Source organism: Sceloporus undulatus, chromosome 3, assembly GCF_019175285.1.
Source record: "Sceloporus undulatus isolate JIND9_A2432 ecotype Alabama chromosome 3, SceUnd_v1.1, whole genome shotgun sequence".
Lineage (NCBI taxonomy): Eukaryota > Metazoa > Chordata > Lepidosauria > Squamata > Phrynosomatidae > Sceloporus > Sceloporus undulatus.
In genome coordinates, this window is record NC_056524.1 from 185,190,629 (window position 1) to 185,206,142 (window position 15,514).

Here is a 15,514-nt window from a genome sequence, read left to right on the forward strand (position 1 = left end):
TGTTGTGGCTAATGAAATAAACATAATACACTATAAAACAGTAAAAACCATCAGATTAAAAACATGAGTGGAGACCCTGCAATTTTGGAGATTCATTGAAAACCATCCTAATTGTCCACAGCGCCATTCAACATCCCTTTGTGGCATGCTTCATCATCTCAAATAACTGTTTTCATGACTGTTTTGGCATGTGTATAATCAATACACCCTTCTATTTTATACAGGTTGAAGAAGAGTCAGGATCAAATGAATGAGTCAATTTCTCCTCCGGAAACCACAGATGAAACTGAGACTGAAACAGAATCTGAAAATTCCAACCTGAATATGTGTAGCTCAGTATGTTCTTCCACAGGCAGCAGCTAGGACTACTGGGATGAGGCAACAGGGCCAAAAGCTTGCACATTTCTTGAATAAATCATTCTCAGGTTGCACTGACATGCAGATGACAGTACATTAAGTACTTTAGTTGAGATTTGAAAAAATAAAAGAAGGGAGTCACACAAAACAACACTGTAGAGCCACAGCAGAGGAAGATAGTTCTGATAGAACTCATGGATTAAAAAGATAGCCTGTTATTACCTGATACTTTGCTATGCAACACACTGGCAAAAACCGTTCCTTTCTTTGCCCTTTTCTTTTCACAGGGACAGATGGTGACCTGAAGTATATTTTTCAAGTAGTAAAGGTGGGAGACCAGACCCCAAGTTTAGGTCCAAGAGAGTACAGATCCCAAGCATGCAAAATGGGATGGCATGGGAAGGAAAGAGTGCAAAGACAATTGAAAACTCACTTTCTGTCCTGATACTCCAGCTGATGCATGTAAGATTGTCTCTTGGTACCTTCAGAACATCTGAGGGTTCTTGCAGAGCATGGCAGCTGTAGGGAGAGGTCGAGTGACATCTTGACGATGCTTGATTTTCCACGAGTCTAGTTTCAGTGTTATGGAAGGCTTTCCAAGGCATTTGCATATGTAGGGCCAAATTCACTGGGTTTTTGCACTTGAAACTTTAAAATGGTCTAAACAGAACAAGGGAGGATGTTTTTTAAACGGACCAAAACTTGTCTCAAAGTTATTCTTCTTTGCAAGGAACTGAGTGGGTTACAAGCATGTGCATAGAAACAAGTGTTTTCTTCATTCATATCAAAGGAGCAGGGCACAAAGTTGCCTGAACTGAGATAGGATACTTAGATAATGATGCCCTAATTTTGGCAGAAGTGATACCTTGATGTTTCTCTCTGTTTACCTTGTTTTAAGTGTAATTTAAAGTATTGTATATAAATTTCTAGCATTTGTCTACTCATGAGGATCGGAAAAACCAGATGTTTGCTCCAGCTGTGGATATTGCCTTTTATAATTGTTTCCCTCTTTGGCTGCTGTCCTATACACACTTACCAGAGTATAAGTTCCACTGAACTTAATGGGGCTTACTTTTGAGTAGATATGCATAGGATACCATTGGTAATGGCTTACTTTGCTGTAGAGTGGTGTTAGGTCACTATTAAAATGCTTAGAACTCTCAATTCTAGGATAGTGAATATATGTGTTGTACATAAAGCTTGTAATTGTTTTCAGTCAAACTTTGTTATCAAGTGTCTAAAAGATTGTCCTGTTTTCATTAGAGTTGTGTTTTTCCTGATGGAAAATGGAGTTAGCATGCTTTTAGAGTCAAGATATTTTTTTCTGCTCTCCTTTTGGAATTGGAATTCCTGCTACAAGTGTGCCAGGCTTGACTTATGGTCAGCCTGAAAGCAGGAGTCTTTACAACCTTATTTTTGAAGCTACAACTACCTCTGTAGCTGTGCTGTATCAAAATCCTTTCTATGTCTCTGTTGCTACAGAGCAGCAAGAGTATAGAATTCCTCCCAACTCTTCATACCAACCCACACAACAAATGGCATGACAAGTCTATCACAATTTTATATGGGCAACAACCAAAACATGTTTACCTTTCCACAGTTTTATGTGGATGCTGGTAAAAAATATAGTGTATGAACAAAATTTCATACGAAATACTACAAAAGACATTCAGGTGTGCTGGGCACAATGTGTTGGGCACAAAGATGCCAAAGGTTTCCTATTAATTGCTCCATTGTTAGGAGGCTGTAGCCAGATAACCGGTATGTCAATTCTACAGTTCAGCTGTAGAATTTGTTCAGTTTTGGTAGTGTTGCAAGTGTCATTTCCTTGGGCTTGTAGCGGAGTAGCTCTCAAGCAGACATAAGACTGTTTCAGGTTGCGCTATGCCAGCAGCCATCCTAGCGCAGCACAAAAAAAAACAAACCCTAATGTTCACTGCAGGCCTAGCCAACCATGCCAGCAGAAATGTTTATAGAGTCAGAGTGCCAACATAGATAGTCAGCTGGTCACAGAACACACTGTTCAGCTGCATTAGCACAAGAGACTATACATTAAACACAGTACAGCTTTAATCCCAAACTTAAGTATGGTTTGGCAATTGTATTTCCTATTTACCTGCAGGGACAGATTCATCAAACACAAATTTAAAATGTAGAATTTTCAATAGCTATTTCCAAGGAGTGTTTTGGAAAGAATGTTCTATATAGCTAGCATTGTGTTGAGTGTTCTACCTAGATTTAGACACAATGGCTATCATCTTACAATTTTGTCTCCCTTGGTAGCTGTAGTTATTGGTGAACAGAGAACCCAGGGATTTTTTTAAGGGGGAAAAAACCTAATTAACTAGTTTACAACTGCATTGTTTAGCTAAGCAAAGATACAGAACCTGACCCATCTACAATCTATTGATTTTGATGGGATAGTTAAGTCTGTGAGTTTTCAGAATATGTCACCACTTTGCCAGAAGCAAATTCTGTCATTGGAACATGGGCCAGTCCTTCCATTTCCACCTTGAAGCTGTTAATGAAATCTTGAATCCTTTTGGTTAATCCCAACTAGAGTAGACACACAGAATCAGTTGTTGAAAAGTAAATCAGCACATCAGTAAATATCATTGAATTCAATAGGTCTGATCTGGTTGGAAATATTGCCCAACCCAAGCCATTCTTCTCTCCTGACAATGACAGATTTGTGCTTGCTCTGTTTTCACATAACATTATCAAGCAGATGGGAGGCAGTCCTTTTGACAATGCTTGGGGATGTATGATTTAAATGGCAGATGCTTGACACTGATTTATAGCACTGCCACCATCAGTAATTCCACCAGAGGACACCTATATAGGAAGAGACGCATCCAAGAACATGACTTCCTTTCCTGCAGGCAAGTAGCAAACATCTGCTAGGCTGGCCACTTACTTAGACTGTAGGCAGTCATAAGCCTTCTGGCATCTACTTATATGCTTATCTCGTGATGGTTGTAAGCATGTGAGTATGGCCTTTTACATCCATTTGAGTTTAATTTCATTACTACAACTTCTCCACTGCCAGGACAAAAGGTATACCTTACATTTATACAGTTATAACCATGTCATTGAAAGTGCACAATGACTGCCTTTCTGATGTTTGGGTACCAAAAAAAAATGTTACATAGGTATCACCAGGCTTGTTGTGGCTGAATTCACCTTCCATCTTTAACTTAAGTGATGACTGGAATGGTGCTTTGTCACCTATTTCAATTCCGTAAAGCCAAAATTACTCATGAAACTAGCTATTTTCTTTCTGTTTCCCTTACATTGTTCACCAATACTGCATTCCAGTGGTATTCCATAGCACCCAGGCCTTTTAGATTCTAGGGTTTGATACACAGTCTTTAGATGAGGAATTTATGGATTTTTGAACCCTGTTCCTATCGACTTTACTTACAACTAGAGCTGTGTACTTTACTTTTCATTGTAATATATGGTATTTGTGAGATGTAATCGCAGAGATCTGTGGTTTTTAAGAAACAATTTAAAATAAATGCTTATATTGAGCACAACAGTGATTGGTGTCAGCCCTCAAACAATGAAGAACTATTACATTTTACAATTCAGAAACTGAATATTGTTTAAGAACGAGTATTCAAGTCTCCTATTGTATGGTCAGTAGCTAAGCCTTTTGAAAGGGATAGATTAAGGTCATTTTTAAGTAGCAGACCTACCATGGTCATATGGGTACACATCCTGCATACTTTAAAAAAAACACTCAAGAAAACCCCAAGTAAATCCCCCTCACCCTTGAATGAATGAATAAATACACATCACCAATGCTGACAGGGACTACAATTTGGAAATAAAATTCCTGTTAAAAGAGGAATAAGGTTGTACATTTTGGAGCATTATTTTTTAAAATGCAATTTGACCCTTTTTGTTCTTTTTTGGTCCCTCATTTATGGTTGTTATTAAAACAGTTGAGCAAAATCCTGTATGATGGTTACATACTACATAACACCATAACTACAGTGCTACAAAGTAGATTATGACCAAACACCTTCAAATCCATTGATCAGTAAGCAGCCACTGGGATATATGGTGATCCATTCTCCTGCTGATTGAGTCATTCCCACCCACTCCCATGAGCAATCTCTGGTGCGAGGGGTAGAAAAAAGGACCCCTGTTGCAAATCCTCTTCACAATGTAAATCACTTGGGGGAGGGGGGTGTATGTGGGAACATCAGGCAGCCGCTTCTCAGTCAACAGGGAAACAGACTCTTTGGTCCCAGTAGCTGCTTACTGAGAAGTGGGGTTTGGGAGACTTTCATCATCCCTACCTAGCCCCTAAACTAGGGGCTATATAGGGATCATGAACACATAGCAATTACAAATGTGTAACTGCAGGTTATATATTCATAAGTGCCAAGAGAATTCCAGATGTAGTCTGTTACTTTGCTCCTTCTGGATTCATGGCACCAATCAGTTCATTTAGAAGGAAAGGAATTCTGTTTTTTCTTTCTCCGCCAACCATCTGATGCAAATATAACAGGAGCTATTATTATGCAACCCCACATGTGCAAAGTGGAAATGTCGCTTAATTTTTTATTCCAACCCAGATTGGATTATTTTGCCTCACTCATTGATGACATAAGACAAATGGGAGTATGAAAAAGCCACAAGAAGTGGATAAAGAAATTGTTTCTTGCTTGCAGACCTAAACATTTCAGCAAAATTTCCTTTTGATGTACTACCACATGTTGTAGTACCCAAGAAACAGGAACACATGATACTGAAATCATCCAAGGACAGAATTTTACTGAGTTCCTGGGCCAAAATCCTATTGGTGCCTTATACTGCCATAGTTCCCAGTTGGGCCAGCACAATACTTTTGCATCATCATCCAAGGAGGTACCCAATACCCACTTCCTCAGCACCTTTGTCCAAATTCTGAAGGCCAACCTGGCCAGCTCCTAGGTGCTGTTCTTCTCCCTGCCTCAACACAAACTGACTGCCCACGAGGGTATGTCCTAGGGTTGCCCTCTGACTGCCCTTGTCCATCTAGGGAAGAAGGATCAGCCTTTGTTCCCCTAAATCACTGGTGTAGCTACCAGGCAGAGATTTACATTCCCTGAATGGTCCAATAGGAACTTAGCCCTGATTGCTATGTATTCATGTCTGATCGTGACTTTGACAACATGCCTCTGGGCCCACATAGGGCCTAGAGGCACTTTTGGGTAATGAAGGTGCAGCCTCACTTCTCAGTATACATGAGCTTTGTAAGTTAAAGACAAATACCAGAAAACTGTTTTACCTTTTACTTAATGTAACTTTACATATAGTTATCTATGTAACAGAGGCGGTAAGAAAGCCTGTTAATGAATTGCAAAGGACACTGGCAAGAGTGCCCAATGTGCACGTTGGGACTGATGTGTATCGATTCACAATATGCATTGGGCACTTCACTGGATCCGCTGCATAGTAACGTAAGATCAGCATGGCAGGAGGGGAAGGGAGAGAGTTGGAGGTCTACTGAGCATGCCCATTGACTTTAATGTAAAGTCTACTCCAGAATGTCAAAAAATGCAGATCTGCAAAAATCTAAATAACACCAGATTGATTCTGCCTACCTTGCCTTCAAGCCATCAGATATGGTTTGCCATCGCCTCCCTCTGAAATACAGTCTACAGCATTCCTTGGTATTCCTTGGTGATCTCCAATCCAAGTGCTGAGCAGGCCTGACTCTACTTAGCTTCCAAAATCAGGTGGAATATGATTCATTCAGGAACTTTTGCTGCTGCAAAATTGATGTCTAGCTCGAGAACGGGATACGTTGCTCCCTTTCCCCACTAGAAGGTAGGTAGAGGCCACGATTGGGATAGAATTTACTAACCAAATAACATCATGATGCTATTACTATAATAATAATAATAATAGGTTTTATTTATATACCGCCCAATCACTGGGAATCCGAGCGGTTTACAATAGAGGGGATAACAGACAGTTCCCTGCCCACAGGCTTACAATCTAAAAGACACGACACAAAAGGAGAAGGGAATGGTGAGGGGGGAAGGAATCGGGTCCAGCATTCTTCTCTCCCTCTGAGGCCTGGACCAAGGCAGATGGACCGGAGGGAGGGCTCTTCTTCTTCAGGCTAGCCTCTGATGGAACTGGGCCAGCCTACTCTCTCCCTCAGAGGCCGAAAGATGACAGGGAGGGAGGAGCCTCCTTCTTCAGGCTAGCCCCTGGCGGTACTGGGCCAGCCTTCTCTCTCCCTCAGAGGCCGAAAGTGACAGGGAGGGAGTGTGTCTTAATTTGCCATTATACATTTTGAATGTATGTAAACAAGAAGGTTGCACACTCAAACAGAGTATTCCTTTAATGTGGCCTCTAACTACCCTCTAGTGGGGAAAAGGAGCAATTTATCCTTTTTGAGCTAGACATCAATTTTACAGCAGCAAATACCTTGAACACATCAGATTTCTTCTGATTTTGGAAGCTAAGCAGGATGAGCCCTGGTTAGCATTTGGATGAAAGACTTTCAATTAATATCAAGTGCTGTAGGCTCTACCTCAGAGGAGGGAACTGCTGAAACCACATCTGAGTATTTCTTGTCTAAGAAAACCCTATGAAATTCATGGGGTTGTTATTATTATTATTTATTATTATTGTTAACCTTTATTTATGAAGCGCTGTTTAGACAACTTGAAGGCTCTCTCTCTCATACACACACATGCACATGCACACACAGAGCACTCTGCTGAAGGTAACTTGTAAATTCATTCAAATTTGACAGAAAAGTCCACAATTCTTTTACCTTGGGACAAAGGATAAGTCTGCAACAAGCCTAAAGACATTTTTTAAAAAAATACTTCCACGAGAGGAACTGCAATTTTGGATGGAATATAAGGGTGGAAATGGCTCCGGGAAGGGAAGCACTGAGGTGGGATAGAAAAGATATTTAGATAAGTTGTAATAGAATGTAGAAAATATTTAAAAAAATAAAAAGGGGGAGGGGAAGCCTAAAGACATTTTCAGGATTATAAAAATAAGAACCACTCAACACAATAGATCTTACTTCTGAGTAAACCTGAATAAACTTATGAGCACCCAGTGATGGTGATTGTCAATGGCAAGTTACATATCATATTAGAAAGCAGACATTTTACATTAATAAGATTTTAACAGTATAGACCTTAGCGTCAATTGAAAGAAATAATTTATTGACTTGAGCCAACATGCTTTCTTTTTGAAAAAGTTAAACTGGAGAACATATTTTGGCCTACTCTGTATTTCCTCCAATAAGGAAAAATATATACACACCTTGCAATATGTTGCTCTCATCCTGAACACCTTCCACCTCCCCCAAAGGACTAGAGAAGAGGCTTCAGGCTCTAAAATCAAGCCCAGTCCCTGAGATCTGGAAACCTGAGCTGTGGGTTTTATGCATGTTTTACTGTTGTCATGTTGCTTACTTTCACAAAACCACCTGTGAATATAATATCGTTACTTAAAGGTGTGTAAAATCTCATTCACATAAACAGTCCCACCAGTGGATTCTTGCTATAAAGAATTCCAGTTAGTTGGCCCTCAGTGGAATGCACTGCTTGGAGTTGGGGTTTAAGGTACTGGCTAAAACTCTTATGCAGGCCCAGAATTTGGACATGGAAGAGAGAGGAGTGAAAATAGGCGGAAGACATATCAACAATCTGAGATATGCTGGTGGCACCATACTAGTAGCAAACCTTAAAGACCTGGAACAACTACTAAGGAAGATCAAAGAAGAAAGTGCAAAAGCAGGTTTACTGTTGAACTTAGAGAAAACAAAAATAATGACCACAGAGAACTTTCATACATTCAAATTAGACAATGAGGAAATAGAAATAGTAAAAGAGTTCTCATATCTGGGATCAAACATTGATCGGAACGGGGACTACATCCAAGAAATCAGAAGAAGATTAAGAATGGCGGAAGGAGTGGCTATGAAAGAACTAGAAAAGATCCTAAAAAAGAAAGACATACAATTTACCTCAAAAATCAGAAGCATACAGGTCATTGTATTCCCTATTACCATGTATGGATGTGAGAGCTGGACAGTCAAAAAAGAAGATAGGAGAAAAATCAACTCATTTGAGACATGGTTCCGGAGAAGAGTGCTGAGGATTCCATGGACAGCCAAAAGGACAAACAAATGGGTCCTAGAGCAGATCAAACCAGAAATATCCCTAGAAGCCAAGATGACAAAACTTAGACTGTCATACTTTGGACAGATCATGAAAAGGAATGAATCATTGGGAAACATCATAATGAGCCTGTACAGACAGGCCAAAATAAAGCTGCTTTGGGTCACTTTGAAGGTATGCTGTTTAAATGATAAATGCGTCGTAAGAATCTGGAAGCCATGCCAAAGCCACACTTCAGTCCTTAGGGCTGGAGCATAGCTTTGGTGTGGCTTCTGGACTCTTAGGACACATGCATCATTTAAACAGCATACCTCCAAAGTGACCCAAAGCAGCTTTATTTTGGTTTGTCTGTATGGGGCCTACATTAGGAAAAGTGGAGGGAAATAGAAAGAGAGGAAGGCCACATGCCAGATGGATGTACATATAATTCAGTAGGACATACATGTGATCAGGAAGTTCAAATGCCCATACCATATTAGTCATGCTGCTTGCTCTCCTGTCTCTCTGACTCCCTCCTTCATCTCACCTTGTGTCCTCACAGTTATCCCCCCTTTGCATCTTCTGCTCTGTTGCTCACACCATCCACTCTTGCTTCTCTTGTGCCTGAAATTCTCAGGTAAAATTGTTTCTTGCAGAACAATTTGACTGGAGGGTACCTTCACATTTTGCACATTTCTTGGCTTCTACAAAGGCTAGAGACTTGAATAAAATAAACATTAGAATTAAAATAAAATAAAATAAAAAGCTTGGAATCCTGGTCAGATGATGGTCCAAAGAGTCACAAGATAGTAAGACTAGGATCTAGATAAAACCCAAACATTTGGCAGCCTAGAACAGCCCAGGAGTCATAACATATTTTTTTTCAGAATAAGTGTGTGCTTTAAAAAAATAAACACACACACAAAAATGGGGGATGGGATTTAAAAATGCTAGTGGAATTGGCAGGGTCAGAGTTACTGAAAGGGAATGAAGTCCTTGAAGTTCCTGCAGGCAGCCAATGCAGCTCTTCCCTCCACTCCTGGCATCCTAGCTTAGGGGGCTCCATGTGAAGTAGTTGTTCATAGCTGCTTCTTGTTTCTTTTTAAACCAAGCACAACTTCCTCCTTTCATTTTGGGATGACATGTAGGCATTTAGTGTACAAAGAAAGACAGAAGGAAAAAGAGAACAGAAACACCCACCCACATGCCACAATTCATGGAACCTGTCAGGATGAACTCATCCCATCATCATGGTCCTTTCCTGCCCAACTATTCATGGATCATCGCTCTTTCCATCTGACCTTTGGGATGCGCATGAAATACAGCTACCTCATAGCTTCCAGGCAGGAGAAGCCATCATTTCTGATTATTGTTTGCACAGCAGTAGGAGGGCTGTTGTACTTGAGAACACTGGTGTGTGCTGTACGCTGGGAGCTTTGGTGTTCTTGAGGGAGAACATGCAGCGTGCAAACACAGTAAGAGGTGGAAAGCTCACAGTTTGCTATTATTAATTTATCCCTCTTGTATTTTGGTTTGGAGCAGAGCAGCAGAGACAGGCAGCTTCTAAAATGCAAATGAAAGGGAATACATGTTTCATTTAATTAAAGATGTTCAAAAACAAGAATATGATTGAAGATGATGATGACAATAAGGTGGTACATAAAGAAATGTTAAAAAAAACAATCTAGTGTAAATTAAATACCTAGTGATGGTATGGTGTGGCACACACAGAGACACACAGCACTGTTTATTAGAGGTTTAAGATGCCAGGATGGACTTCACTTGGCACAAAAACAGATCATAATTGTGGGGAAACTAGGCCACCTGTTAGGTGAACACAACTATTTTGTGTGCCATCATCTATCTAACCTCAGAAGGCAGAGTGGCCGAAATGGAAAAGTCTATGAGCCTCACACAATTTAAAGCTGCTATCAAGACTGGGAATGAACAAGTATCCAGTTACATTCTTTTAATTATGCCCCCATACTGGTTAACATGCTGGGTTGCTATGTTTTGAACTGGATGAAGGTCTCCAAAGTGGCCCAATGAATAAAGCATGTAAGTAAACTAGTTTAGGAGGGTTGTTTTTTTAAAAAAAAAATCAAGAGTAACTAGTTATTCATAATTATAATGAATTTGCCAGTAGCCAGGGCACAGCTAAGTTGCGCTACGATGGTAATGTAATGAACAGTAACATTTTTTTTAACAGTAAGACTTCAATTTATTTTATAAGCTGGAATCTTATTGGAGATGTATATCTTCATAAGCGGACATATGAAGTGGTCCTATATGAGGCAGTGGTGTAGTAGTTTGAACATTGGATTATAGCTGGAGAACAGGGTTGGAATACGGGGTCAGCCATGGAAACCTTGGGCAAGTTACACTTTCTCAGCCTCAGAAGATGGCAATGGCAAACCCCCTCTGAAGAAAAGTGCAGAGAAAACTCTGTGGTAGGGTTGCCATAAACTGGAAATGCCTTGAAGGCACACAACAACAACAAAGTGGATTTATATTTATTGCTTCAAAAATCTGCAGGGATTAGAATTGGACAGTTTTGTAATGTCCTTAGGCAGTATGATTTATTTATTTATTTATTTAGTGCTGTAGATTTGCACAGCGCTGTACATATAAACAATAAATAGATAAGAGCAAACCTGCCTATGGAGTACAATCTAAGTAAAGTGCTGCTGATACATTACTATGTAGATTAGTCAGCAAAGTGACTGGTACACAATGGGACTGACACACATCAGTCCCATTGTGCATTGGTTCTGTTGTGCATTGGGACACCTGCTAGGGAGTTCCCATGCACATCAGGACACTCTTGCTGGCATCCATTACACACTTTCACTATCAGGATTTCTTGGCACCTCTGTTATGTGGCTATGTATACGTAAAGCTACATAATATACACTGTGATTGAGGATTCTGTTCATAGTTATGTGGATGTAACCTCACTGGATAGCAGAGGAGGGATATCAGTTGGGTTCAAATATTAGGCTGTATACTAACTCATGCTCTGTTGATCTTGGTGTGCAAATTGCAGGGGTATGTTTATTTTGGTGAGTGATGAGAATCAGGCGTGTTTCTAGGCCAGCAGGTTGGAGCACTGATACATACATACATATATTATATACATAGCAACTAAAAGCTAAAATATCATTATTATTTGGGGGGGGACTGTAATTACAATGATAGCTACTGGAGGGCTTTGAAACTATACCTAATTTCTTTTAAAAGGTAATTTTCCAAAACACTGCTTGAAACTAGCAGTCTTCAAGTTTATGAAGAGTGTTAATTATACTGTACATACAGATTTCTCAATCATACATTCACAAGAAACAGCTTTGGGGGGGGGGTATAAAAAGGTTAAATGTGCTAATTCAAACATTTTACCATACTTTTCAAATACATATGCCTTGACTTACTTGCTAGACTTTGCTTAATTTTTTCCCCTTCAAGTATGTGTTTGAACTTTCTATGGTTCATTTTGGTCTGATTTTCATTTCAAGAAGGCTATTGACAAACTGGAACATGTCCTGAGAAGGACAAACAAAATGATCAAGGAAGGACCTGGGGTGCTGGATACATTTAGCTGGAAGAAGAGGAGACTGGGATGTGACATGATAGCCATCTTTAAACATCTGAAGGGATGTCATGTAGACGATGGATAAAGTTATTCCAGAGACTAGTACACAAATCAATGGATTTAAATTGCAAGAAAAGAGATTCCATTTAAACATTAAGAAGAATTTATTTACTGTAATAGCTATTCAAAAGTGGGATAGATTGCCTCAATGGTTGGTAGACTTTGGAGGTCTTTAAACAGGCTGGTTAGGCATCTTTCAGGAGTGCTGTAGCTATGTATATCTGCATGGTAGGGGATTGGAATAGATGGATTTTGTTATCCTGTCCAACTCTAAGATGCTATGATTCATGAGCTGCTGTTCCAAAATGGTCCTATGAATAGATGGTAACACTGTACAGCTGGGCTTGTTTACAACTAGAAATGTAAAGATTTCTCCCATTTTTTTTATTCCTTTTCATGCAGATATTTCTCATTCCTTCTCATCCAGTATCAGGACATCCATATAATGGGAATTGTTTCCACTGCATCGTTTCTAGTCTTGGGTTGTGAATAATCCACACCAAAGTGAACATACAAAACTTGTAAACAAAGAGCATATCTAGTGTGTCAAAAACACAAATCAGGTGTTAAGAAATTTGCATTGCTGTGCTTTTTTAAAAAAACAACAACCTTTTCTTCCTTTCTGCTCCTTAAAGATAATGTAAATTCTGAGTTTCTTAAATAATTATGATTACAGTTATTACAGGTATCATTACCTCAGTTACCAAAGTAGATGTATTCCTGCCATTATGTCTTTAACATAATAAACTTTGATACCAGAGGTAGAAACAGCATGGAAAGAATAGAGATAGCTTCCTACACCTCAAAAACAGAAGAGCATTTCAGTATGTTTCAGCAGACTTTATATTCAAAATTAACAATAGCCACATGTGAAGTGAACCAACTAGGTCAGGCAAAACTTGCGTACATAAACAGTAACATTTTAAACTTTCTAGAGACCACTTGAAAGCTTCTTCCAAAATGCATTCAGGGATTATTTTCTTTTCTTTCACCAGGCGACACGTTCCTTATGATTTCCATTTTGGTAACAAAACCTATAGAACTATTCTGCTTTAACATATTGGGGGTAGCTGGTGGGGCAGGCTCATCTGCTCTCCCCTTCTCTCTCTATTTTGTTGTTCATGCATGTTCAGAAAATAATTCTGGAGGCAGCTGCTACTTACCTCACTTTTTGTAGGCAGGCACACGTGGCTATGATAGGATCAGTAAAGTAGAATCCCATTCTTTTTCAGCCAAGGTGTGATTAAATTGTTTACTGCAGACACACTGCTGCAAATTGACACTTGAAATCTGTATTTCTCCAGCTTTCATGTCACCAGCCTCCCAATGCTGATGCTGCCAGAAAGTCCTAAAGGGACAAAGGAAAAAAGGAAAGGGAGAGCTGGGTGGCCATAAAAATGTTGTAAAAAGAAGCTTCTTTGTCAGTTGAGGTATGCCTCAGTTGAGGTATGCCTGTACTCAGTGGCATCACTAGGGGGTGCAGTGGTGCAGTCCACACTGGGTGACATCCCAGAAGAGGGGTGACACTTGATCAGGCCATTCTCCCACCAATAAAAGGGGCGAGAATGCCTGGCCCTGGTTCCCTGCAGCTGCAGCAGTTTCCTTGTGAGGAGGCCCCTATCACTGCAAAGAGGGAGAAGGCTGAGTGTGCCTGGCTCAGCTTCCCCACATTAGCAGTAGTTTCCTCACGAAGAGGCCATGGCTACTGTGAGGAGGAAGAAGGCCAAACATGCCTGGCCATGCTTCCCCATGATGTCAGCGGTTACTCACAAGGAGGCTGCTGCCACTGCAAGGACAAACAAGGCCAAGTGTGCCTGACCCTGCTTTCCCGCAGCTGCAATGGTCTCCTCATGAGGAGGCAGCCACTGCCATAAGGTGAGCAAAGGGGCGCTCTTTTTCCAAGCTCTGCCTTGACTGAGGTCAAGAAAAAGGTTTGGAACCCATGCCCTATGAAGAATGATTTAGGAAACTGGGTATGTTTAGCCTGGAGAAGAAGAGACAGTTAAGAGATGATGTGATAGTCCTGTTCAAATATCTGAAAGGATGTCATATAGAAGGAAGAGGAAGTTTGCTTTCTGCTGCTCCAAAGACGAGGACATGGAGCAATGGATGCAAACTACAGGAAGAAATTCTACCTCACCATTAGGAAGAACCTTCTGACAGTAAGAGTTGTTCGACAATGGAACACACTCCCTTGGAGTGTGACGGAGTCCCCTTCTCTGGAGGTTTTTAAAAAGAGGCTGCACGGCAGGGGATTGGACCAGATGACACTTGAGGTCTTTTCCAACTCTATGATTCTATAATTATTTTCTCCTTAGAGACTGAAAATGGTCCAGCTCCTACTTGTTTGTGAAGGCATTCACTCATGTCCAGTGCTACTCAAAATGGCATTCCATGCACCATGAACCTTAAATGCCAGTCCATGACAAGATTCTGTGATGTATAGAAACAGTTTTAGCCAAATGGCACAAATATAGTTCTGGTTCCTGGGATTTTTTTAAGGAATTTTTTTGTCAGTCTGGTACATTAGACTGCCTGAAAAGCGCTGCCTAGTCTAAAGAGGCAGAGGCACAGCATGAGCTACATTAAAAGATTAAAAATGAATCTAAGAAAATATTATACTAGAAATGTCCACGCTGTTTCTTTGTATGAGCAGCATGCTGTTCAGCATCAACAAGGTAGGGATAGCAAAATTTTACCTCGCTGAATGTAACAAAATATCTTTAGCTGGGCCTGCATGAAAATCAGTACAGGGAATCACATTTGTTCTCCGAGACTAGGCAAATAGTGAAAGGTAAAACAGTGTCTTTTCTTATTAATTATACACCAGTGTGAAGAGAACATTTAAAGGTGTCTTATCTTTTGATCTCCTAGCCAGACTGTCTCTTGCCCAGACCCTGCAGAAAAGACTGTCAGAATAAATTTGGGGCATTGCCTTTTTCTTTCCTCTCTTGCAAGCAGACCCACTGCAGGTAGCTATATATCCTTGAGGCAGTGAATGCCTTTACAAACAAATGAAACTAATTCCTAGTTAATATTTCATTAAAGAAGGTGGCCTGTAGAAAAAAAATTAATATGGTGTAGTTTGGAATCACAAAAAAGTTGTCTAATGGGTATTGTTAAGTGGGATAACACTATCTCTATCCTCAGAATGAAAGTCTGGTTTCTTTGGTTATGCAAGGAATGCTTTTTGGCCACTGAAGTGAAAAACTATATGCCTGTGGTGGTTTTCCCCTCTTCTGTCTTCCATTTTGAATTGCCAGTTCAGCAACTCCTTTCCCATGCAGGAGTTAATGAAGGGTATGTTGAATGAACTCCCATAACCAAGCACTCTGCCCCATTTGTGTCTTGGCAGACTCTACACAGTAATGTTGGA

General features: G+C 40.2%; 1 protein-coding gene across 3 annotated transcripts in view; it reads left to right on the plus strand.

Moving 5' to 3' along the window:
• The window catches only part of STK32C (serine/threonine kinase 32C), a 249,608-nt gene extending 245,710 nt beyond the window's left edge, over positions 1–3,898 (plus strand). For all 3 annotated transcript variants that reach the window (XM_042460811.1, XM_042460812.1, XM_042460813.1), the window contains one exon: positions 225–3,898. In XM_042460811.1, the coding sequence (XP_042316745.1) occupies positions 225–363 (139 nt within the window). In that variant the 3' untranslated portion in view covers positions 364–3,898. The remainder of the gene's footprint in view (positions 1–224) is intronic.
• The last annotated feature ends 11,616 nt before the right edge of the window (positions 3,899–15,514 follow it).